General features: G+C 33.5%; 2 protein-coding genes across 3 annotated transcripts in view; both read left to right on the forward strand.

Annotated features, from left to right (window-relative positions):
* Nucleotides 1-26,935, forward strand: LOC133543949 (transmembrane protein 45B-like). Its single transcript, XM_061888886.1, has 6 exons — nt 1-196; nt 13,303-13,507; nt 15,161-15,373; nt 20,772-20,956; nt 21,026-21,168; nt 26,503-26,935. The coding sequence occupies exons 2-6, from the start codon at nt 13,312-13,314 to the stop codon at nt 26,597-26,599; spliced, it is 834 nt and encodes a 277-aa protein (XP_061744870.1). The 5' UTR covers nt 1-196; nt 13,303-13,311; the 3' UTR covers nt 26,600-26,935.
* LOC133543404 (uncharacterized) overlaps nt 1-27,347 on the forward strand; it is a 428,419-nt gene that overhangs the window by 199,078 nt on the left and 201,994 nt on the right. The gene's annotated exons all lie outside the window — the stretch shown is intronic.

A 27,347-nucleotide genomic window follows, 5' to 3' on the forward strand; every position in this document is an offset into this window, starting at 1 on the left:
AATGATGAGGAGGAAAAACGGGAAAAGGGAAAAAAACAGGAGTCGGAGGAGAGACGCTGTTTACTTCACTTGATGAATGCACTTTTTAGTCACTTTTTCAAGAACTTTACTCAAGTCTGAAACAATCAACATGCTTTAAATTCCCGCCTTTACATTTTAAAGTATTTTCAAATTGGCAGAAACCAAAGCTTCTTGGGTAAGTCACCCCCTTCTTTATTTTTTGTTGACGTATTTAAAGTGTTTTTTTTTCTTTTTACTTCGGTTTACAAGTAAATAAACACCTTTATATTTGTACTCAAGTGCCAGTACACACGGCACATACTTTTAGCGGTATTTTGACAAAAAAACACTTTTACGAGCGTTCTCTGAGTTAACACTGCAAACATTTTTTAAGACTTGTTGAAAAACTTCTAGAAAAAGGATGCCAGATCCTCTTAAAGGGGAACTACACTTTTTTTTTTTGGGCTGGGGGGGATTTTGTCTATCATTTACAATCCTTATATAAGACAAGATCACTTATGTTTGTATTTATTAAATGCATTCTAAATCGTAAACAAACGTTAGCAAGTGTTAGCTAACAACGAAACCAATGTGGGTGGCTCTATACTATTTATCCAAAACCTCCGTTAAATTTTTATATACATGCTGTAATTATATATGTAATGTACTATCCGTCACGTTCGTAATAATACGCACGGAACTCAAAAGCAGTGAAGTCGTCACGTTGTGTAAATGGTAAATACAACCAGAATACAAAGATTTGCAAATCATTTTCCAACTTATATTCAATTGAATAGACTGCAAAGACAAGATATTTAGTGCTCACAAAATTGTGGCATTGTTACCACTGTGTTACATGGCCTTTCCTTTTAAAAACACTCAGTAAAGGATTGTGAACGGAGGAGACACATTTTTGAAGTTGAATTCCTTCCATTTATTGCTTGATGTACAGCTTAAGTTGTTCAACAGTCCGCAGTCTCGCTTACACTTCAAAATGTGCCACACATTTTCAGTGGGAGACAGGTCTGGACTACAGCCAGGCCAGTCTAGTACCCGCACTCTTTTACTACGAAGCCACGATGTTGTTACGCGTGGCTTGGCATTGTCTTGCTGAAATAAGCAGGGGCGTCCATGATAACGTTGTTTGGGTGGCGACATATGTTGCTCCAAAACCTGTATGGACCTTTCAGCATTAATGGCGCCTTCACAGATGTGTAAGTTATCAATCAATCAATCAATGTTTACTTATATAGCCCTAAATCACTAGTGTCTCAAAGGGCTGCACAAACTACTACGACATCCTCGGTAGGCCCACATAAGGGCAAAGAAAAATTCACACCCAGTGGGACGTCGGTGACAATGATAACTATGAGAACCTTGGAGAGGAGGAAAGCAATGGATGTCGAGCGGGTCTAACAAGATACTGTGAAAGTTCAATCCATAATGGATCCAACACAGTCGCAAGAGTCCAGTCCAAAGCGGATCCAACACAGCAGCGAGAGTCCCGTTCACAGCGGAGCCAGCAGGAAACCATCCCAAGTGTAGGCGGATCAGCAGCGCAGAGATGTCCCCAGCCGTTACACAGGCGAGCAGTACATGGCCACCGGATCGGACCGGACCCCCTCCACAAGGGAGAGTGGGACATAGGAGAAAAAGAAAAGAAACGGCAGATCAACTGGTCTAAAAAGTTAGCCATGCCTTGGGCACTAATACACCCCCATACCATCACACATGCTGGCTTTTACACTTTGTGCCGAGAACAATGCGGATGGTTCTTTTCCTCTTTATTCCAAAGGACACGACATCCACAATTTCCAAAAAAAACAATTTGAAATGTGGACTCGCCAGACCACAGAACTCTATTCCACATTGCATCACTCCATTTTAGATGAGTTTTCCGGCCGCGTTTCTGGGTGTTGTTGATAAATTGTGTTTGGCTTTGCATAGTCGAGTTTTAACTTGCACTTACAGATGTAGCGACCAACTGTAGTTACTGACAGAGGTTTTCTGAAGTGTTCCTGAGCCCATGTGGTGATATCCTTTACACACTGATGTTACTTGTTGATGCAGTACTGCCTGAGGGATGGAAGGTCCGTAATAACATCGCTTATGTGCAGTGATTTCTCCAGATTTTCCGAACCTTTTTGATGATATTACGTAACCGTAGATGGTGAAATCACTAAATTCCTTGCAATAGCTGGTTGAGAAATGTTGTTCTTAAAAAATTTGCTCAGGCATTTGTTGACAAAGTGGTGACCCTCGCCCCGTCCTTGTGTGTGAACGACTGAGCATTTCATGGAAGCTGCTTTTATACCCAATCATGGCACACACCTGCTCCCAATTAGCCTGTTCACCTGTGGGATGTTCCAAATAAGTGGTTGATGAGCATTCTTCAACGTTCTCAGTCTTTTTTTTACCACTTGTGCCAGCTTTTTTTGAAAAATGTGTCTGGCATCAAATTCCAAATGAGCTAATATTTGCATTTTTCTCCTGTTTTTATTTACCATTTACACAACGTACCAACTTCACTGCTTTTGGGTTTTGTAGTATCCGTCACATTCATAATAACATGTATTATTAATACATTTCGCTCATTTCCCTTCAACAACAACATTACTAATCATTAGACAACAAAGACTACTTTGGGTGCTGGACATTGAGTCCGAGTGGACCATGTTCCGCACCTCTATTGTCGAGGCGGCTGATCGAAGCTGTGGCCGCAAGGTAGTTGGTGCCTGTCGGGGCGGCAATCCTAAAACCCCCTGGTGGACACCAGCGGTGCGGGATGCCGTCAAGCTGAAGAAGGAGTCCTATCGAGTCCTTTTGGCTCATAGGACTCCGGAGGCAGTGGACAGGTACCGACAGGCCAAGCGGTGTGCGGCTTTGGCGGTCGCGGAGGCAAAAACTCGGACATGGGAGGACTTCGGGGAAGCCGTGGAAAACGACTTCCGGACGGCTTCGAAGCGATTCTGGACCACCGTCCGCCGCCTCAGGAAGGGGAAGCAGTGCACTATCAACACCGTGTATGGTGCGGATGGTGTTCTGCGGATGTTGTGGATAGGTGGAAGGAATACTTCGAAGACCTCCTCAATCCCACCAACTTGTCTTCCTGTGAGGAAGCATTGCCTGGGGAATCTGTGGTGGACTCTCCTATTTCTGGGGCTGAGGTCGCTGAGGTAGTTGAAAAGCTCCTCGGAGATCCGCCCGGAGTTCCTTAAGGCTCTGGATGCTGTGGGGCTGTCTTGGTTGACAAGACTCTGCAGCATCGCGTGGATATCGGGGGCGGTACGTCTGGATTGGCAGACCGGGGTGGTGGTTCCTCTCTTTAAGAAGGGGGACCGGAGGGTGTGTTCCAACCATCGTGGGATCACACTCCTCAGCCTTCCCGGTAAGGTTTATTCAGGTGTACTGGAGAGGAGGCTACGCCGGATTGTCGAACCTCGGATTCAGGAGGAACAGTGTGGTTTTCGTCCTGGTCGTGGAACTGTGGACCAGCTCTATACTCTCGGCAGGGTTCTTGAGGGTGCATGGAAGTTTGCCCAACCAGTCTACATGTGCTTTGTGGACTTGGAGAAGGCATTCGACCGTGTCCCTCGGGAAGTCCTGTGGGGAGTGCTCAGAGAGTATGGGGTATCGGACTGTCTTATTGTGGCGGTCCGCTACCTGTATGATCAGTGCCAGAGCTTGGTCCGCATTGCCGGCAGTAAGTCGAACACATTTCCAGTGAGGGTTGGACTCCGCCAAGGCTGTCCTTTGTCACCGATTCTGTTCATAACTTTTATAGACAGAATTTCTAGGCGCAGTCAAGGTGTTGAGGCGTTCCGGTTTTGTGACTGCAGGATTAGGTCTCTGCTTTTTGCAGATGATGTAGTCCTGATGGCTTCATCTGACCGAGATTTTCAGCTCTCACTGGATCGGTTTGCAGCCGAGTGTGAAGCGACCGGAATGAGAATCAACACCTCCAAGTCCGAGTCCATGGTTCTCGCACGGAAAAGGGTGGAATGCCATCTCCGGGTTGGGGAGGAGACCCTGCCCCAAGTGGAGGAGTTCAAGTACCTAGGAGTCTTGTTCACGAGTGGGGGAAGAGTGGATCGTGAGATCGACAGGCGGATCGGTGCGGCGTCTTCAGTAATGCGGACGTTGTACCGATCCGTTGTGGTGAAGAAGGAGCTGAGCCGGAAGGCAAAGCTCTCAATTTACCGGTCGATCTACGTTCCCATCCTCACCTATGGTCATGAGCTTTGGGTCATGACCAAAAGGATAAGATCACGGGTACAAGCGGCCCAAATGAGTTTCCTCCACCTTAGAGATAGGGTGAGAAGCTCTGCCATCCGGGAGGAACTCAAAGTAAAGCCGCTGCTCCTTCACATCGAGAGGAGCCAGATGAGGTGGTTCGGGCATCTGGTCAGGATGCCACCCGAACGCCTCCCTAGGGAGGTGTTTAGGGCACGGGGAAGACCCAGGACACGTTGGGAAGACTATGTCTCCCGGCTGGCCTGGGAACGCCTCGGGATCCCCCGGGAAGAGCTAGACGAAGTGGCTGGGGAGAGGGAAGTCTGGGTTTCCCTGCTTAGGCTGTTGCCCCCGTGACCCGACTTCGGATAAGCGGAAGAAGATGGATGTATGGATGGACTACTTTGGGACAAATGATGATCCAGAAACTTCTATTTTAGAATATAGGGAGGGTGATCTACAAGTTTTAGAAGCTGTGTGCGAAATAGATTCTGCTATGTTGTGCAAACATAATTAAAAAATCGCTTACTGTACGTTGTCTGCTCTCACCGGGTACTGATGGGATGTTTATGTCTTCCTGTTTACATGAAGACATAATCACAATCCTCACAAAGGGTTGAAAACGCAAACAAGCGTTTTTTTCATGTCTTTCTCGCCATCTCCGGGTCTAAATTGGATGTCAAAGTTGACCGATGTGTGGGTTTATGTCCACAATTTACTACTATTCAGGTGAGAGGGATGATTTATAATCCGGATTTAACTTTCACCAACTCAGAAGCGATGCAGCAGCTCAGTATGTCAATATAGCAGCATAAGCTTTTTAGCTCTCTAAAGATGGGTCTAATGCAGAGGACACATTTCACTTCACCTAGTGTGTGTGTGACAATCATTGGTACTTTACCTTAACTTTAAAAGTAGTTCCTCGGCGTTAGCACTTAGAATAACAATATCTCTAATACTTGTATTTTTGGATGTTTTTTAGAGGACTTTTCGGGCGCATTAGAGTATGGTTGTTGGCTGCCTCCAACTTGCCCTATTTTATGATTTCATCACAAAATTATACAATATCTTGTTATTTGTTATTATTCTTATGATAATAAAACAACAACAATAATTACAGTGAATGTCATTTAAAAAAAGGAACAATGCAATGATTTCACAAAATTATTCAATATTGTGTCCTTTGATATTACATTTTTTTTTTAAATCAATAAACAATAATTACAGCGGATGGCATATAAATGCAATAATTCTGCAAAATTATACAATATTTTGTCCTTTAATGTTACTTTTTTTTTTTTTAAGAAACATACCATAATGATAGTGAATGTCATAGAAAAAAAAGAAAGAATATAAATTAAAGTACAGAAAAAAATTCAATAATTACAAAAAATACACTCTTAGGAATAGATATACAGAGAATCATCCTGATTGAACAGCATATCATATTTATTTCATCATTTAAATAGGTGATGTACATATATACTACACATATACACGTATACTGTACATATACAATGTACATATATACTTATACTGTACATATATACTGTAAATATATACTTATACTGTACATATATCTACTGCAAATATATACTTATACTGTACACATATACTTTGAAATTTACATATATACTTAAACTGTACATATATACTTATACTGTACATTTATCTAATGTAAATATATACCTATATTGTACATATATACTTATGATGTACATATATACTTAAACTGTACATGTATGTACTGTACATATACACCTATACTGTACGTATGTACTTTTACTGTACATATATACTTCAACTGTACATATATACTTATATTGTACATACATACTTATACTGTACATATATCTTCTATATCTATATACTTATACTGTACATATATACTTATACTGTACATATATACTTATACTGTGCATACTATATATAATTATACTGTACATATATCTACCGTACATATATACTTATACTGTACATGTATACTTATACTGTTCATACTATATATACTTATACTGTACATATATACTTATACTGTACATGTATACTTATACTGTTCATACTATATATACTTATACTGTACATATATACTTATACTGTGCATACTATATATACTTATACTGTACATATATACTTATACTGTACATATATACTTATACTGTTCTTACTATATATACTAATACTGTACATATATACTTATACTGTGCATACTATATATACTTATACTGTACATATATACTTATACTGTACATATATACTTATACTGTGCATACTATATATAATTATACTGTACATATATACTTATACTGTTCATACTATATATACTTATGCTGTACATATATACTTATACTGTACATATATACTTATACTGTACATATATACTTATACTGTGCATACTATATATAATTATACTGTACATATATCTACCGTACATATATACTTATACTGTACATATATACTTATACTGTGCATATTTTATATAATTATACTGTACATATATCTACTGTACATATATACTTATACTGTACATATATACTTATGCTGTACATATGTACTTATACTGTGCATACTATATATAATTATACCGTACATATATCTACCATACATATATACTTATACTGTACATGTATACCGATACTGTTCATACTATATATACTTATACTTATATAATTATACTGTACATATATCTACCGTACATATATACTTATACTGTACATATATACTTATACTGTGCATACTATATATAATTATACTGTACATATATACTTATACTGTACATATATACTTATACTGTTCATACTATATATACTTATGCTGTACATATATACTTATACTGTGCATACTATATATAATTATACTGTACATATATACTTATACTGTGCATACTATATATAATTATACTGTACATATATCTACCGTACATATATACTTATACTGTACATATATACTTATACTGTGCATACTATATATAATTATACTGTACACATATACTTATACTGTACATATATACTTATACTGTTCATACTATATATACTTATGCTGTACATATATACTTATACTGTGCATACTATATATAATTATACTGTACATATATACTTATACTGTGCATACTATATATACTTATATTGTACATATATACTTATACTGTTCATACTATATATACTTATGCTGTACATATATACTTATACTGTGCATACTATATATAATTATACTGTACATATATCTACCGTACATATATACTTATACTGTACATATATACTTATACTGTACATATATACTTATACTGTGCATACTATATATAATTATACTGTACATATATCTACCGTACATATATACTTATACTGTACATATATACTTATGCTGTACATATATACTTATACTGTGCATACTATATATAATTATACCGTACATATATCTACCATACATATATACTTATACTGTACATATTATATATACTTATACTTATACTTATATAATTATACTGTACATATATCTACCGTACATATATACTTATACTGTACATATATACTTATACTGTGCATACTATATATAATTATACCGTACATATATACTTATACTGTTCATATATACTTATGCTGTACATATATACTTATACTGTACATATATACTTATACTGTACATATATACTTATACTGTGCATACTATATATAATTATACCGTACATATATACTTATACTGTTCATATATACTTATACTGTACATATATACTTATACTGTGCATACTATATATGATTATACCGTACATATATACTTATACTGTACATATATACTTATACTGTACATATATACTTATACTGTGCATACTATATATAATTATACTGTACATATATCTACCGTACATATATACTTATACTGTACATATATACTTATACTGTACATATACAGTCAGGAAAATAATTATTTGAACACCCTGCTATTTTGCAAGTTCTCCCACTTCAAAATCATGGAGGGGTCTTAAACTTTCACAGTAGGTGCATGTCCACTGGATGAGAGATAACCTAAAAAGAAAAATCCAGAAATCACAATCTATGATTTTTTTAAAAATCATTTATTCGTGTAATAAAGCTGAAAATACGTATTTGAACACCTGTCTATCAGCTAGAATTCTGACCCTCAAAGACCCGTCAGTCCGCCTTTAAAAGTCCTCCTCCACTCCACTGTATTATCCTGAATCATATGCACCTGTGTGAGGTCGTTAGCTGCATAAAGACACCTGTCCTACCCCATACAATCAGTAAGACCCAAACATGCAGCATGGCTAAGAGCAAAGAGCTGTCCAAAGACACCAGAGACAAAATTGTACAACTCCACAAGGATGGAAAGGGCTCTGGAGAAATTGCCAAGCAGCTTGGTGAAAAAAGGTCCACTGTTGGATAAATCATTAGAAAATGGAAGAAGCTAAACATGACATCAATCTCTATCGGAGTGGAGCCCCATGCAAGATATCACCTGGTGGGGTCTCAATGATGCTAAGAAAGGTGAGGAATCAGCCCAGGACTACACGGCAGGACTTGGTCAATGACCTGAAAAGAGCTGGGACCACTGTTTCCATGGTGACTGTTGGTAATACGTCATGGTTTGAAACCATGCATGGCACGGAAGGTTCCCCTGCTTAAACCAGCACATCTTAAGTTTGCCAATCACCATTTGGATGATCCAGAGGAGTCATGGGAGAACGTTTTGTGGACAGATGAAACCAAAATTGACCTTTTTGGTCAGAATTCCATTGGAGGAAGAAGAATGATGCGTACCACCCCAAGAACACCATCCCTACTGTGAAGCATGGGGGTGGTAGCATCATGCTTTGGGGCTGTTTTTCTGCTCATTGGACAGGACGACTGTACTGTATTAAGGATAGGATGACTGCAGCTATCTATTGTGGGATTTTGGCCAAAAACCTCCTTCCCTCAGTCAGATCATTGAAGATATGTCGTGGCTGGATCTTCCAACATGAAAATGACCCAAAGCACACAGCCAGGAAAACCAAGAAGTGGCTCCGTAAGAACCATATCAAGGTTCCGGAGTGGCCGAGCCAGTCTCCAGACCTAAATCCAATTGAAAATCTTTGGAGGGAACTGAAAGTCTGTGTTAGTCAGCGACAGCCCAGAAACCTGACTGATCTAGAGAAGACCTGTGTGGAGGAGTGGGCCAAAATCCGTCTGTGCAAACCTGGTGAAGAACTACAGGAATCCTTTGACCTCTGTATTTGCAAACAAAGGCTACTCTACCAAATATTAATGTTGGTGTTCAAATACTTATTTTCAGCTTTATCACACAAATTGTTAAAAAAATCATAGATTGTGATTTCTGGATTTTTCTTTTTAGATTATCTCTCATACAGTGGACATGCACCTACCGTGAAAATTTCAGACCCCTCCATGATTTCTAAGTGGGAGAACGTGCAAAATAGCAGGGTGTTCAAATACTTATTTTGTTCACTGTATTTACTGTACATATATACTTATACTGTACACACAAACTTATATTGTACATGTATAATATAGTGTACATATATCTACTGTACATAAACACTTATACTGTATATATGCTTATATTGTACATACTCTATATACTTATACTGTAAATATATACTCATACTGTACATATATATGTATACTGTACATACAGTACATATATACGTGTACATATATACTTATACTGCACGTATAATTACTGTACATATACACTTATACTGTATCAATCAATCAATGTTTATTTATATAGCCCCAAATCACAAATGTCTCAAAGGACTGCACAAATCATTCCGACTACAACATCCTCGGAAGAACCCACAAAAGGGCAAGGAAAACTCACACCCAGTGGGCAGGGAGAATTCACATCCAGTGGGACGCCAGTGACAATGCTGACTATGAGAAACCTTGGAGAGGACCTCAGATGTGGGCAACCCCCCGCCCCCCTCTAGGGGACCGAAAGCAATGGATGTCGAGCGGGTCTAACATGATACTGTGGAAGTTCAATCCATAGTGGCTCCGACACAGCCGCGAGAGTTCAGTTCAAAGCGGATCCAAGACAGCAGCGAAAGTCCCGTCCACAGGAGACCATCTCAAGCGGAGGCGGATCAGCAGCGTAGGAGATGTCCCCAATCGATACAGGCGAGCGGTCCATCCTGGATCTCGACTCTGGACAGCCAGTACTTCATCCATGGTTATCGGACCGGACCCCCTCCACAAGGGAGGGGGGGGACATAGGAGAAAGAAAAGAAGCGGCAGATCAACTGGTCTAAAAAGGAGGTCTATTTAAAGGCTAGAGTATACAGATGAGTTTTAAGGTGAGATTTAAATGCGTCTACTAAGGTAGCATCTCAAACTGTTACCGGGAGGGCATTCCAGAGTACTGGAGCCCGAACGGAAAACGCTCTATAGCCCGCAGACTTTTTTTGGGCTCTAGGAATCACTAATAAGCCGGAGTCCTTTGAACGCAGATTTCTTGCCGGGACATATGGTACAATACAATCGGCAAGATAGGCTGGAGTTGGACCGTGTAGTATTTTATACGTAAGTAGTAAAACCTTAAAGTCACATCTTAAGTGCACAGGAAGCCAGTGCTGGTGAGCCAGTACAGGCGTAATGTGATCAAACTTTCTTGTTCTTGTCAAAAGTCTTAGCAGCCGCATTTTGTACCAACTGTAATCTTTTAATGCTAGACATGGGAAGACCGGAAAATAATACGTTACAGTAATCGAGACGAGGCGTAACAAACGCATGGATAATGATCTCGGCGTCTTTAGTGGACAAAATGGAGCGAATTATAGCGATATTACGTAGATGAAAGAAGGCCGTTTTAGTAACGCTTTTAATGTGTGACTATGCATGAATACTGTACATCTTTATACTGTACATTTACACTTGTACTGTACATATAAATACTCTACATATATACTTACACTGTACATATATACTTATACTGTACGCATAAATACTGTACATATATACTTTTACTGTACGTATAAAACAGTGTACATATATACTTCTAGTGTACTTATAAATAGTGTTGTATTGTCATGTTGAGTGATGCTGATTGCCATGAATTTGGGATGAAACAAAAAGGCGATGAAACACTTTTATGTTCCGCCTCAGTGGGAGGATTGCATGGTTGCCGTGGCGACGCGACTGTTTGAGCTCACGCTGAAGAGGAGGCATCGTCTATTTGTGTGTGTGTGTGTGTGAGGGGTGTGAGGGTCCTCCTCTCCCACTCCACAAATGAGCGACCTTTACAGCGTATTGTAGCAGGAAATCACTGTTTGCACACTTTTCATTTGCAGAGATGTACTTACAACCTTTTCATACACAAATAATGCTATTTATAGTCACGCTAGAGAGGAAGCCAGGGGTGTCCAAAGTGCGGCCAGCTGATTTTTAATCATCTACTTTATTATGTAGACATGCTAACAGTATTTAATCATAAACATTATTATGTAAACATGCTAACAGTATTTAATCATAAACATTATTATGTAAACATGCTAACAGTATTTAATCATAAACATTATGTAGACATGCTAACAGTATTTAATCATAAACATTATTTAGACATACTAACACTATTTAATAATAAACATTATGTATACATGCTAACAGTATTTAATAATGTACATTATCATGTAGACATGCTAACAGTATTTAATAATGTACATTATCATGTAGACATGCTAACAGTATATTTAATTATATACATTATTATGTAGACATGCTAACAGTATATTTAATTATATACATTATTATGTAGACATGCTAACAGTATTTAATCATAAACATTATCATGTAGACATGTTAACAGTATTTAATCATATACATTATTTAGACATACTAACAGTATTTAATCATGAACATTATGCAGACATGCTAACAGTATTTAATCATAAACATTATGCAGACATGCTAACAGTATTTAATCATAAACATTATTTAAACATACTGACAGTATTTAACCATAAACATTATGTAGACATGCGAACAGTATTAAATTATATACATTATTATGTAGACATGCTAACAGTATTTAATCATAAACATTATTATGTAGACATGCTAACAGTATTAAATTATATACATTATTATGTAGACATGCTAACAGTATTTAATCATAAACATTATTTAGACATACTAACAGTATTTAATAATAAACATTATGTATACATGCTAACAGTATTTAATCATAAACATTATTATGTAGGCATGCTAACAGTATTTAATAATGTACATTATCATGTAGACATGCTAACAGTATTTAATAATGTACATTATCATGTAGACATGCTAACAGTATATTTAATTATATACACTATTATGTAGACATGCTAACAGTATATTTAATTATATACATTATTATGTAGACATGCTAACAGTATTTAATCATAAACATTATCATGTAGACATGCTAACAGTATTTAATCATATACATTATTTAGACATACTAACAGTATTTAATCATGAACATTATGCAGACATGCTAACAGTATTTAATCATAACATTATGCAGACATGCTAACAGTATTTAATCATAAACATTATTTAAACATACTGACAGTATTTAACCATAAACATTATGTAGACATGCAAACAGTATTAAATTATATACATTATTATGTAGACATGCTAACAGTATTTAATCATAAACATTATTATGTAGACTTGCTAACAGTATTAAATTATATACATTATTATGTAGACATGCTAACAGTATTCAATCATAAACATTATTTAGACATACTAACAGTATTTAATAATAAACATTATGTATACATGCTAACAGTATTTAATCATAAACATTATTATGTAGACATGCTAACAGTATTTAATAATGTACATTATCATGTAGACATGCTAACAGTATTTAATTATATAAATTATTAAGTAGACATGCTAACAGTATTTATTCATGTACATTATTGTTGAGACATGCTAACAGTATTTAATCATATACATTATTATGTAGACATGCTAACAGTATTTATAAATGTAAATTATTACAGTTTTTTCCATTTGCTTACACACAATTTTACTAGCGTGTTCCTTTCCTGGTTCCCAGGTGCTGGTCATGGGGAGCTTTAAGGGCCACGCGCTACCCGGAACCTTCTTCCTGCTGGGCGGGCTCTGGTGGACGGCCAAGTTCTCGCTGTGTCACGCCACTCGCAGGAACAGGAACATCGGCTCCACGCGACTTACGAGCCGGGCGTCACAGCGCCGCCTGGAGGTGGTGGAATGTTCCCTCATCCTCTTCTTCTCCTTTGTGGGTGAGCTTGCACACACTTAGTGTGCATGTCATGCTAACAGTGTTTCATCATATACATTATTTTGACTGTAATGTTAATGTACATGATAGTTTAGACATGCTAACAGTAATGTTAATGTACATGATGGTTTAGACATGCTAACAGTAATGTTAATGTACATGATGGTTTAGACATGCTAACAGTAATTTTAATGTACATGATGGTTTAGACATGCTAACAGTAATGTTAATGTACATGATGGTTTAGACATGCTAACAGTAATGTTAATGTACATGATGGTTTAGACATGCTAACAGTAATGTTAATGTACATGATGGTTTAGACATGCTAACAGTAATGTTAATGTACATGATGGTTTAGACATGCTAACAGTAATGTTAATGTACATGATGGTTTAGACAGGCAAACAGTTATGTTAATGTACATGATGGTTTAGACATGCTAACTGTAATGTTAATGTACATGATGGTTTAGACATGCTAACAGTAATGTTAATGTACATGATGGTTTAGACATGCTGACAGTAATGTTAATGTACATGATGGTTTAGACATGATAACAGTAATTTTAATGTACATGATGGTTTAGACATGCTAACAGTAATGTTAATGTACATGATAGTTTAGACATGCTAACAGTAATGTTAATGTACATGATGGTTTAGACATGCTAACAGTAATGTTAATGTACATGATGGCTTAGACGTGCTAACAGTAATGTTAATGTACATGATGGTTTAGACGTGCTAACAGTAATGTTAATGTACATGATGGTTTAGACATGCTAACAGTAATGTTAATGTACATGATGGTTTAGACATGCTAACAGTAATGTTAATGTACATGATGGTTTAGACATGCTAACAGTAATGTGAATGTACATGATGGTTTGGACATGCTAACAGTTATGTTAATGTACATGATGGTTTAGACATGCTAACTGTAATGTTAATGTACATGATGGTTTAGACATGCTAACAGTAATGTTAATGTACATGATAGTTTAGACATGCTAACTGTAATGTTAATGTACATGGTAGTTTAGACATGCTAACAGTTATGTTAATGTACATGATGGTTTAGACATGCTAACTGTAATGTTAATGTACATGATGGTTTAGACATGCTGACAGTAATGTTAATGTACATGATGGTTTAGACATGCTAACAGTAATGTTAATGTACATGATGGTTTAGACGTGCTAACAGTAATGTTAATGTACATGATGGTTTAGACATGCTAACAGTAATGTTAATGTACATGATGGTTTAGACATGCTAACAGTAATGTTAATGTACATGATGGTTTAGACATGCTAACAGTTATGTTAATGTACATGATGGTTTAGACGTGCTAACAGTAATGTTAATGTACATGATGGTTTAGACATGCTAACAGTAATGTTAATGTACATGATGGTTGAGACATGCTAACAGTTATGTTAATGTACATGATGGTTTAGACATGCTAACAGTAATGTTAATGTGCATGATGGTTGAGACATGCTAACAGTAATGTTAATGTACATGATGGTTTAGACATGCTAACAGTTATGTTAATGTACATGATAGTTTAGACATGCTAACTGTAATGTTAATGTACATGATGGTTTAGACGTGCTAACTGTAATTTTAATGTACATGATGGGTGAAGGCATAGTGGCAGAGCAGTTCCTGGCAGACGGGCCACGCCTCCAGCTGTACGACTCCTCAGAGAAGCAGTGGAAAGATGTGATGAACTGGCAGCACGCCACCATGTATCTCTTCTTCGGCCTGGCAGGAGGCGTGTCGCTGATGGTGCACACCACGGACGCCATGCCGCTGGCACTGGACAGGCTGATGATGGCGCTGGCCTTCTTCAACGAAGGTGAGACAAGTGGTTACGATGCAAACTTCAACCAATATTCTTCCATGCTGATCATCTTCCTGAAACAACCTTTCAACTTTTGGCTAACACATTCTCACATTTCAACATTTTTATTCAACATGCCGTTTGGTGGCACTATCTGCAGGGGGGAAAGAGTAGTGCAGCTTTCAATCCCACAGAGGGCGCTGTCTCACAAATACTGTACATACAGTGTACACTGTATGGCAAATAGTAATTCATATAAGACTATTACTTTTGGGTACAGTTTTTAAGTTAACCTAAAATACATTTTCTAAAAAGTGATGTCATCCAGGCCCCTGTTAACTATTAACCTGTTCATTGAACTATTATATTTATGTTATAAACTATTACAGTTTTTATGGCATTAACTAATATAGTTATTATATTATTAACTATTTTTATAGTTTTATGTTATTAACGATGAAGTTGTTATGTTGTAAAATAATATAGCTTTTAGTTAATAACTTTTTATAGTTTTTATATGATTAACTATTATAGTTGTTGTATTATCAACTATTATGGCTTTTATGTTATTAACATTATAATTCTAATTTATTAGCTATTATAGTTTTTATGTTAAAATGTTTTATAGATTTTTTGTTATTAACTATTATAGTTTTGTTATAAATGATTATAGTTTTTTGTTATTAACTATTGTAGTTTTATTTTATTACCATTATAGTTTTTATGTTAACTATTATAGTTTTGTTATAAACGATTATAGTTTTTTGTTATGAACTATTATAATTTTTGTTATTAACTATTATAGTTTTTATATTATTAACTATTGTAGTTTTATGTTATTAACGATTAAGTTGTTATGTTGTAAAATAATATCGCTTTTATGTTAATAACTTTTTATAGTTTTTATATGATTAACTGCTATAGTTGTAATATTATTAACTATTATGGCTTTTATGTTATTAACATTATAATTCTAATTTATTAACTACTATAGTTTTTATGTTAAAATTGATTATAGTTTTATGTTATTAACTATTATAGTTTTGTTATAAATGATTATAGTTTTTTGTAATTAACTATTGTAGTTTTATTTTATTAACATTATAGTTTTGATGTTAACTATTATAGTTTTGTTATTAACGATTATAGTTTTTTGTTATGAACTATTATCATTTTTGTTATTAACTATTATAGTTTTTATCTTATTAACTATTATAGTTTTGATATTATTAACTATTATAGTTTTATGTTATTAACGATTAAGTTGTTATGTTGTAAAATAATATAGCTTTTATGTTAATAACTTTTTATAGTTTTTATATGATTAACTATTATAGTTGTTGTATTATCAACCATTATGGCTTTTATGTTATTAACATTATAATTCTAATTTATTAACTAATATAGTTTTTATGTTAAAATGTATTATAGATTTTATGTTATTAACTATTATAGTTTTGTTATAAATTATTATAGTTTTTTGTTATTAACTATTGTAGTTTTATTTTATTAACATTATAGTTTTTATGTTAACTATTATAGTTTTGTTATTAACGATTATAGTTTTTTGTTATGAACTATTATAGTTTTTGTTATTAACTATTATAGTTTTTATCTTATTAACTATTATAGTTTTTATATTATTAACTATTACATTTTTATGTTATTAACGATTAAGTCTTTATGTTGTAAAACAATATCGCTTTTATGTTAATAACTTTTTATAGTTTTTATATGATTAACTGCTATAGTTGTAATATTATTAACTATTATGGCTTTTATGTTATTAACATTATAATTCTAATTTATTAATTACTATAGTTTTTTGTTATTAACTATTATAGTTTTGTTATAAATGATTATAGTTTTTTGTAATTAACAATTTTAGTTTTATTTTATTAACATTATAGTTTTTATATGATTAGCTATTATAGTTGTTATATTATCAACTCTTATGGCTTTTATGTTATTAACATTATAATTCTAATTTATTAACTAATATAGTTTTTATGTTAAAATGTATTATAGATTTTATGTTATTAACTATTATAGTTTTGTTATAAATGATTATAGTTTTTTGTTATTAACTATTGTAGTTTTATTTTATTAACATTATAGTTTTTATGTTAACTATTATAGTTTTGTTATTAACGATTACAGTTTTTTGTTATGAACTATTATAATTTTTGTTATTAACTATTATAATTTTTATCTTATTAACTATTATAGTTTTTATATCATTAACTATTATAGTTTTATGTTATTAACGATTAAGTTGTTATGTTGTAAAATAATATCGCTTTTATGTTAATAACTTTTTATAGTTTTTATACGATTAACTGCTACAGTTGTAATATTATTAACTATTATGGCTTTTATGTTATTAACATTATAATTATAATTCATTAACTACTATAGTTTTTATTTTAAAATTGATGATAATTTTATGTTATTAACTATTATAGTTTTGTTATAAATGATTATAGTTTTTTGTAATTAACTATTGTAGTTTTATTTTATTTAAAATTATAGTTTTTATATGATTAACTATTATAGTTGTTATATTATCAACCCTTATGGCTTTTATGTTATTAACATTATAATTCTAATTTTTAACTAATATAGTTTTTATGTTAAAATTTATTATAGATTTTATGTTATTAACTATTATAGTTTTGTTATAAATGATTATAGTTTTTTGTTATTAACTATTGTAGTTTTATTTTAATAACATTATAGTTTTTATGTTAACTATTATAGTTTTGTTATTAACGATTATAGTTTTTTGTTATGAACTATTATAGTTTTTGTTATTAACTATTATAGTTATTATTTTATTAACTATTATAGTTTTTATATTATTAACTATTATAGTTTTATGTTATTAACGATTAAGTTGTTAAAGTTGTTATTTTTTACAATAATATAGCTTTTATGTTAATAACTTTTTATAGTTTTTATATGATTAACTGCTATAGTTGTAATATTATTAACTATTATGGCTTTTACGTTATTAACATTATAATTCTAATTTATTAACTACTATAGTTTTTATGTTAAAATTGATTATCGTTTTATGTTATTAACTATTATAGTTTTGTTATAAATGATTATAGTTTTTTGCAATTAACAATTGTAGTTTTATTTTATTAACATTATAGTTTTTATGTTAACTATTATAGTTTTGTTATTAACGATTATAGTTTTTTGTCATGAACTATTATAGTTTTTGTTATTAACTATTATAGTTTTTATATTATTAACTATTATAGTTTTTACGTTATTAACTATTATAGTTTTATAATAACTATTTTAGTTTTATATTATTAACTATTATAGTTTCATATTAACTCATAGTTTTTGTTATTAACAATTATAGTTTTTATATTATTAACAATTATAATTTTTATGTTATTAACTATTATAATTTTTATATTATTATTATAGTTTTATATTATTCATTATTACAGTTTTTGTATTTAATAATTATAGTTTTTATGTTATTAACTATTATGGTTTTTATGTTATTAACTTTTATATTTTCATCTTATTAACAATTATAGTGTTTGTTATTAATTATTATAGTTTTTATATTATTAACAATTATAGTTTTTATGTTATGAAAGATTATATTTTCGTTATTAACTGAAGTTGTTATGTTATAAATGATTATTGTTTTATGTTAATAATAACACTAAAACACTATACTATACAGTAAAAACACTGTTTATTTTACAGTGAAAAACTTTAACAATAAGAACTGTATATTTTACAGTAAAACATTGTATATTTTATAGTAAATACACAATATTATACAGTAAAAACATTATTTTACAGTAAAACACTATTTTACATTAAAAACACTATATTATACAATTTTAAACTGTATATTTGACAGTAAAAACACTATTTTACAGTTAAACATTATATTGTACAATAAAACAATATTTTATACAGTCAAAAAACTGTATATTTTTACAGTAAAAACACCATATTATACAATTTAAAACTATTTATTTTACAGTAAAAACACTATATTATACAATTTAATTTCACTATGTAAAGTGCTTTGAGTCAATAGAGAAAAAGCACTATATAAATACAATTTTAAACTGTATATTTGACAGTAAAAACACTATTTTAGAGTTAATATTATATTCTACAATAACACAATATTTTATACCGTAAAAATAATTATATATTTACAGTAAAAAGACTATATTATACAATTTAAAACTATTTATTTTACAGTAAAAACACTATATTATACAATTTAAAACTATTTATTTTACAGTAAAAACACTATATTATACAATTTAAAACTATTTATTTTACAGTAAAAATGTTATACATATTATACAATATTATACAATTTCAAATTGTATATTTTACAGTAAAACAATATTTTACAGTCAAACACTGTATATTTTACAGTAAAAACACTATTTTACATTAAAAACACTATTATACCATTTTAAACTGTATGTATGACAGTAAAAACACAATTTTACAGTTAAACATTATATTCTACAATAAAACAATATTTTATACAGTAAAAAACTGTATATTTTTACAGTAAAAACACCATATTATACAATTTAAAACTATGTATTTTACAGTAAAAACACTATATTATACAATTTAATTTCACTATGTAAAGTGGTTTGAGTCAATAGAGAAAAAGCGCTATATAAATACATTAAAAACACTATATTATACCATTTTAAACTGTATATTTGACAATAAAAACACTATTTTAGAGTTAATATTATATTCTACAATAACACAATATTTTATACCGTAAAAATAATTATATATTTACAGTAAAAATACTATATTATACAATTTAAAACTATTTATTTTAAAGTAAAAATGTTATACATATTATACAATATTATACAATTTCAAATTGTATATTTTACAGTAAAACAATATTTTACAGTCAAACACTGTATATTTGACAGTAAAAACACAATTTTACAGTTAAAACACTATATTATACAGTAAAACAATATTTTATACAGTAAAAAACTGTATATTTTTACAGTAAAAACACCATATTATACAATTTAAAACTATTTATTTTACAGTAAAAACACTATATTATACAATTTAATTCCACTAGGTAAAGCGCTTTGAGTCAATAGAGAAAAAGCGCTATATAAATACAATTCACTTCACTACAGTAAAACACAATATTTTACAGTCAAACACTGTATATTTTATAATAAAAAAACAATATTTTACAGTCAAACACTGTATTTTACATAAAAAACACTTAATTATACAATTTAAAACGGTATATTTTACAGTAAAATGAAGAAGTAAGTGTATATATTATTGGCTGCCGCAAGCCCTGATGAAAGCCACCTGGGTCCAGAAGGTGTCCTGATGTTGCCCGTGTTCCTGGCAGGGTTCCTCTTCCTGTACCACCTGCACGGCAGGAAGCTGCTGGACGTGCACCTGCACACACTGCTGCTCCACGCCGTGATGGGCGGAGCCTGCGTGTGCTTCCTGGAGCTCTTCCAGCGAGGCAACGTCCTGCTGGAGCTGCTGCGCTGCGCCCTCACGCTGCTGCAGGGCAGCTGGTTCTGGCAGGTGGGCGGCTGCGTGATGTCCGTCGCCGTGGCGACGCCTTGCTGACTCCGCCTTTTCCCTCGCCCTCAGATCGGCTTCGTACTCTACCCCCCCGGGGGCCCCGCCTGGGACCACGAGGACCACGGCAACGTGATGTTCCTCACCATGTGCTACTCCTGGCACCTCGCCTTCGCCCTGATGCTTGTGGGCGTGGTCTACTGCGCCGTCGGATGGTGAGACCCCGCCTCATAAACGCCGCGCGTCATCGCCGTGGTTACCGTGCTCTTCTTCTGCTTTGATGGACGCAATGATGTCATCAATGAAGTCTATCTCAGGGGGGGGGCCCCCAACTGACGAGTCAAAGGACTTAGTTTTCATGTCCATTTTCTTTCAAACATAAAAAAAAACGCCGTTTCGGTAGACATTTTGTGCGAATGTTGACGAGCCGAAGCCAAACTGAAATGCTAACAGTTTCCAGGTAGCGTGGAGTAACACAAAGTATGGGAAAATTTGCTAAAAAATTAAAAAAACGCACTAACAATAACATGGTTACAGTTAGCATTTGTGAAATACCAAAAGATATGAGACTGAAGTGGACGCCTGCTAAAGAACTCAAAGGCGTACTGAAATGAGATTTTCTTATTTAAACGGGGATAGCAGGTCCATTCTATGATCATTTCGCCATATTGCCATATTTTTGCTGAAAGGATTTAGTAGAGAACATTCGCAACTTTTGGTCGCTAATAAAAAAGCCTTGCCTGCACCGGAAGTAGCAGAATATGTGCGTGACGTCACGGGTTGTAGAGCTCCTCACATCTGAACATTGTTTACAATCTTAGCCAGCAGCAGCAAGAGCTATTCGGACCGAGAAAGCGACAATTCCCCCATTAATTGGAGCGAGGATGTAAGATTCGTGGATGAGGAAATTTAGAGTGAGGCGATTGCATTGGGAACGATTTTTAGACACATTTACTAGGATAACTCTGGGAAATCCCTTATCTTTCTATTGTGTTGCTAGTGTTTTAGTGAGTTTAATAGTACCTGATAGTCGGAGGGGGTGTGTCCACGGATGTTTTGACGCCAGAGTCTCTGAGAGAAGTCAGTACAGCTGCAGCACGATCTCCCGTAAGAGGCGACTTATTTCCACAATTTTCTCACCGAAAACTGCCGGTCGATCCATGTTCGCTTGAACGCTCTGATCACATAGTAAAGCTTCACCTCCGGGAATTTTAAACAAGGAAACACCGTGTGTTTATGTGGCTAAAGGCTAAAAAGCTTCCCACCTCCACCTTTCTACTTTGACTTCTCTATTATTGATTGAACAAATTGCAAAAGATTCAGCAGCACAGATGTCCAAAATACTGTGTAATTATGCGATGAAAAGAGACGACTTTTTAGCTGTGTGTGGTGCTGGGCTAATATGTCCCCTCCAACCAATAACGTCACAAGCACGAGAAATTTAAAATTGTTATTTAGGAAACTAAACCGGCCGTATTGGCATGTGTTGCAATGTTAATATTTCATCATTGATATATAAACTATCAGATTGCGTGGTCGCTAGTAGTGGCTTTCAGTAGGCCTTTAGAATGCTAGCTATTAAATAATGCTAACTATAAGTTAATGCTAGCTATTAAATAATGCTAGCTATAAGTTAATGCTAACATTTAAATAATGCTAGCTATAAGCTAATGCTAGCTATTAACTAATGTTAGCTATTAACTAATGCTAGCCATAAGCTAATGCTAGATATTAACTAATGCTAGCCATAAGCTAAGGCTAGTTTCTAACTATTGCTAGCTATAAGCCAAAGCTAGCTATTAGCTAATGCTAGCTATTAACTAATGATACCTATAAGCTAATGCTAACTATTAACAAATGCTAGTTATTAACTATCCATCCATCCATTTTCTACCGCTTATTCCCTTTTGGGGTCGCGGGGGGCGCTGGCGCCTATCTCAGCTACAATCGGGCGGAAGGCGGGGTACACCCTGGACAAGTCGCCACCTCATCGCAGGGCCAACACAGATAGACAGACAACATTCACACTCACATTCACACAAGTTATTAACTAATGCTAGCTATTAAATAATGCTAACTACAAGCTAATGCTCGCTATTAACTAATGCTAGCTATTAGCTAATGCTGGCTATTAACTAATGCTTGCTACAAGCTAATGCTAGCTATTAACAACATTAGCTATAAGCGAATAATAACTATTAACCTATGCCTGCTATTAACTAATGTTCGCTATTAATTTATTTTCGCTATAAGCTAATGCTAGCACTAGTGATTTAGGGCTATATAAGTAAACATTGATTGATTGATTAACTAATGCTAGCTATTAACTAATGTTAGCTATTAACTAATGCTAGCCATAAGCTAATGCTAGATATTAACTAATGCTAGCCATAAGCTAAGGCTAGTTTCTAACTATTGCTAGCTATAAGCAAAAGCTAGCTATTAACTAATGATACCTATTAACAAATGCTAGCTATAAGGTAATGCTAGCTATTAACTAATGCTTCCTATAAGCTAATGCTAATTATTAACACATGCTAGCTATTAACTAATGCTTCCTATAAGCTAATGCTAGTTATTAACTATTGCTAGCTATTAAATAATCCTAACTACAAGCTAATGCTAGCTATTAACAACATTAGCTATAAGCGAATAATAACTATTAACCTATGCCTGCTATTAACTAATGTTCGCTATTAATTAATTTTCGCTATAAGCTAATGCTAGCATTAACTAATGCTAGCTGTTAACAAATAATAGCTATATGCTAATGCTAGCTATTACCTAATTTTTGCTATAAGCTAATGCTAGCTATTAACTAATGCTAGCTATTAACTAATGCTAGCCATAAGCTAATGCTTGATATTAACTAATGCTAGCCATAAGCTAATGCTAGTTTTTAACTATTGCTAGTTATAAGCCGAAGCTAGCTATTAGCTAATGCTAGCTATTAACTAATGATACCTATTAACAAATGCTAGCTAAAAGGTAATGCTAGCTATTAACTAATGCTTCCTATAAGCTAATGCTAATTATTAACAAATGCTAGCTATTAACTAATGCTTCCTATAAGCTAATGCTAGTTATTAACTAATGCTAGCTATTAAATAATGCTAACTACAAGCTAATGCTAGCTATTAACTAATGCTAGCTATTAGCTAATGCTGGCTATTAACTAATGCTTGCTACAAGCTAATGCTAGCTGTTAACAACATTAGCTATAAGCGAATAATAACTATTAACCTATGCCTGCTATTAACTAATGTTCGCTATTAATTAATTTTCGCTATAAGCTAATGCTAGCATTAACTAATGCTAGCTGTTAACAAATAATAGCTATATGCTAATGCTAGCTATTACCTAATTTTTGCTATAAGTTAATGCTAGCTATTAACTAATGCTAGCTATTAACTAATGTTAGCTATTAACTAATGCTAGCCATAAGCTAATGCTAGATATTAACTAATGCTAGCCATAAGCTAAGGCTAATTTCTAACTATTGCTAGCTATAAGCAAAAGCTAGCTATTAACTAATGATTCCTATTAACAAATGCTAGCTATAAGGTAATGCTAGCTATTAACTAATGCTTCCTATAAGCTAATGCTAATTATTAACACATGCTAGCTATTAACTAATGCTTCCTATAAGCTAATGCTAGTTATCAACTAATGCTAGCTATTAAATAATGCTAACTGCAAGCTAATGCTAGCTATTAACAACATTAGCTATAAGCGAATAATAACTATTAACCTATGCTAGTTATTAACTAATGCTAGCTATTAAATAATGCTAACTACAAGCTAATAATAGCATTAACTAATACTAGCTGTTAACAAATAATATCTATATTCTAATGCTAGCTATTACCTAATTTTTGCTATAAGTCAATGCTAGCTATTAACTAATGCTAGCTATTAAATAATGCTAACTACAAGCTAATGCTAGCTATTAACTAATGCTAGCTATTAACTAATGCTAGCTATTAACTAATGCTTGCTACAAGCTAATGCTAGCTATTAACCACATTAACTATAAGCGAATAATAACTATTAACCTATGCCTGCTATTAACTAATGTTCGCTATTAATTAATTTTCGCTATAAGCTAATGCTAGCATTAACTAATGCTAGCTGTTAACAAATAATAGCTATATGCTAATGCTAGCTATTACCTAATATTTGCTATAAGCTAATGCTAGCTATTAACTAATGCTAGCTATTATCAAATGATACCTATTAACAAATGCTAGGTATAAGGTAATGCTAGCTATTAACTAATGCTTCCTATAAGCTAATGCTTAATATTAACAAATGCTAGCTATTAACTAATGCTTCCTATAAGCTAATGCTGGTTATTAACTAATGCTAGCTATTAAATAATGCTAACTACAAGCTAATGCTAGCTATAAACTAATGCTAGCTATTAGCTAATGCTGGCTATTAACTAATGCTTGCTACAAGCTATGATAGCTATTAACATTAGCTATAAGCGAATAATAACTATTAACCTATGCCTGCTATTAACTAATGTTAGCTATAATTAATTTTCGCTATAAGCTAATGCTAGCATTAACTAATGCTAGCTGTTAACAAATAATAGCTATATACTAATGCTAGCTATTACCTAATTTTTGCTATAAGCTAATGCTAGCTATTAACTAATGCTAGTTATTATCAAATGATACCTATTAACAAATGCTAGCTATAAGGTAATGCTAGCTATTAACTAATGCTTCCTATAAGCTAATGCTAATTATTAACAAATGCTAGCTATTAACTAATGCTTCCTATAAGCTAATGCTAGTTATTAACTAATGCTAGCTATTAAATAATGCTAACTACAAGCTAATGCTAGCTATAAACTAATGCTAGCTATTAGCTAATGCTGGCTATTAACTAATGCTTGCTACAAGCTATGATAGCTATTAACATTAGCTATAAGCGAATAATAACTATTAACCTATGCCTGCTATTAACTAATGTTAGCTATAATAAATTTTTGCTATAAGCTAATACTAGCATTAACTAATGCTAGCTGTTAACAAATAATAGCTATTTGCTAATGCTAGCTATCACCTGATTTTTGCTATAAGTTAATGCTAGCTATTAACTAATGCTAGCTATTAACTAATGCTAAATACAAGCTAATGCTAGCTATTAACTAATGCTAGCTATTAACAAATTTTTGCTACAAGCTAATGCTAGCTATTAACAACATTAGCTATAAGCGAATAATAACTATTAACCTATGCCTGCTATTAACTAATGTTCGCTATTAATTAATTTTCGCTATAAGCTAATGCTAGCTGTTAACAAATAATAGCTATATACTAATGCTAGCTATTACCTAATTTTTGCTATAAGCTAGTGCTAGCAAGTAACAGCTAGTGTTTTAGTTGTTTCTTAGGGGGTTCTCTGTGACATTTAGTGCGCCAACTAGTGGCGGAGAGGCTCGCAACATGAATGTACAATTTTGTATCGTAGAAAATCTCCTAAAATTGTTGCGTGAATGGACAGACGGTCACAGAAGCCTCTCCTGTCTCCCTCAGTGCGGTGCGCTCCCGACTGAAGAAGACCCCGCCGGTTGAAATGGGCCTGCTGAAGCCCAGGGACAAGGAGGCTGAGTCCGAGGACGAGGTCTTGTGACCCGGGGCGAGACCAGACGTCCTTTCACTTCAGGGATCCAGGGTGAGCCGCAAGAAGTAAAGCGACGTATTTCAAAATGCTTGAATAAATCACTTCTTGGAGGCGTGACGGCACACCGCCATCTTGTGGCCAGTATTTGTATTGTTTAGCTACCACACCACACCTGCCTGTCTCTGTCTCGCGCCATCTTCGCTTATTTTATCGCCGCTTAGCGTCTTCAAAGTGTTCCGATGTCAGAGGAAGTAAACAAACGCACTTTACTTGACCAAATATCTGGTTTTCATGTGTCCTTTTTGTTGTTTATGAATAAACATCCCATTAAAACACTGCTCCAAACATTTGATGCACTGTGGTTTCTTAACCATAGGGCGGGGCCCCCGAAAGCCCCGCCATAAAAGCATGTGTTCCTCAGTTGTAATGCACCTTTCCACCACTTGTGGCAGTAATGACGACATCAAACAAATAGAAGAAGTCTGGAGATGAAGTATTTTCATCCGCGCTGTAATTTTATCGGCAGTTAATTTCAGAAACATATTTAAGAAGCACTGGTGTAAGGAGCTCCAAAAAAATATTAAAAAAAAGATATAAAATTACTCAAAATATTACTGGAAGAAAGTCATCACATTAAAAAAAATTGAAAAGTTAAGTATTTTTTACATTATTTAAAAAACAATTAAATTATATATATATGTATATATATAAATACAATTTTAAGTTACATTTTTTGGAAAGTTAAAAAACAGCACAA

The sequence above is a fragment of the Nerophis ophidion genome, linkage group LG26, assembly GCF_033978795.1.
Source record: "Nerophis ophidion isolate RoL-2023_Sa linkage group LG26, RoL_Noph_v1.0, whole genome shotgun sequence".
In the NCBI taxonomy this organism is placed as follows: Eukaryota; Metazoa; Chordata; class Actinopteri; order Syngnathiformes; family Syngnathidae; genus Nerophis; species Nerophis ophidion.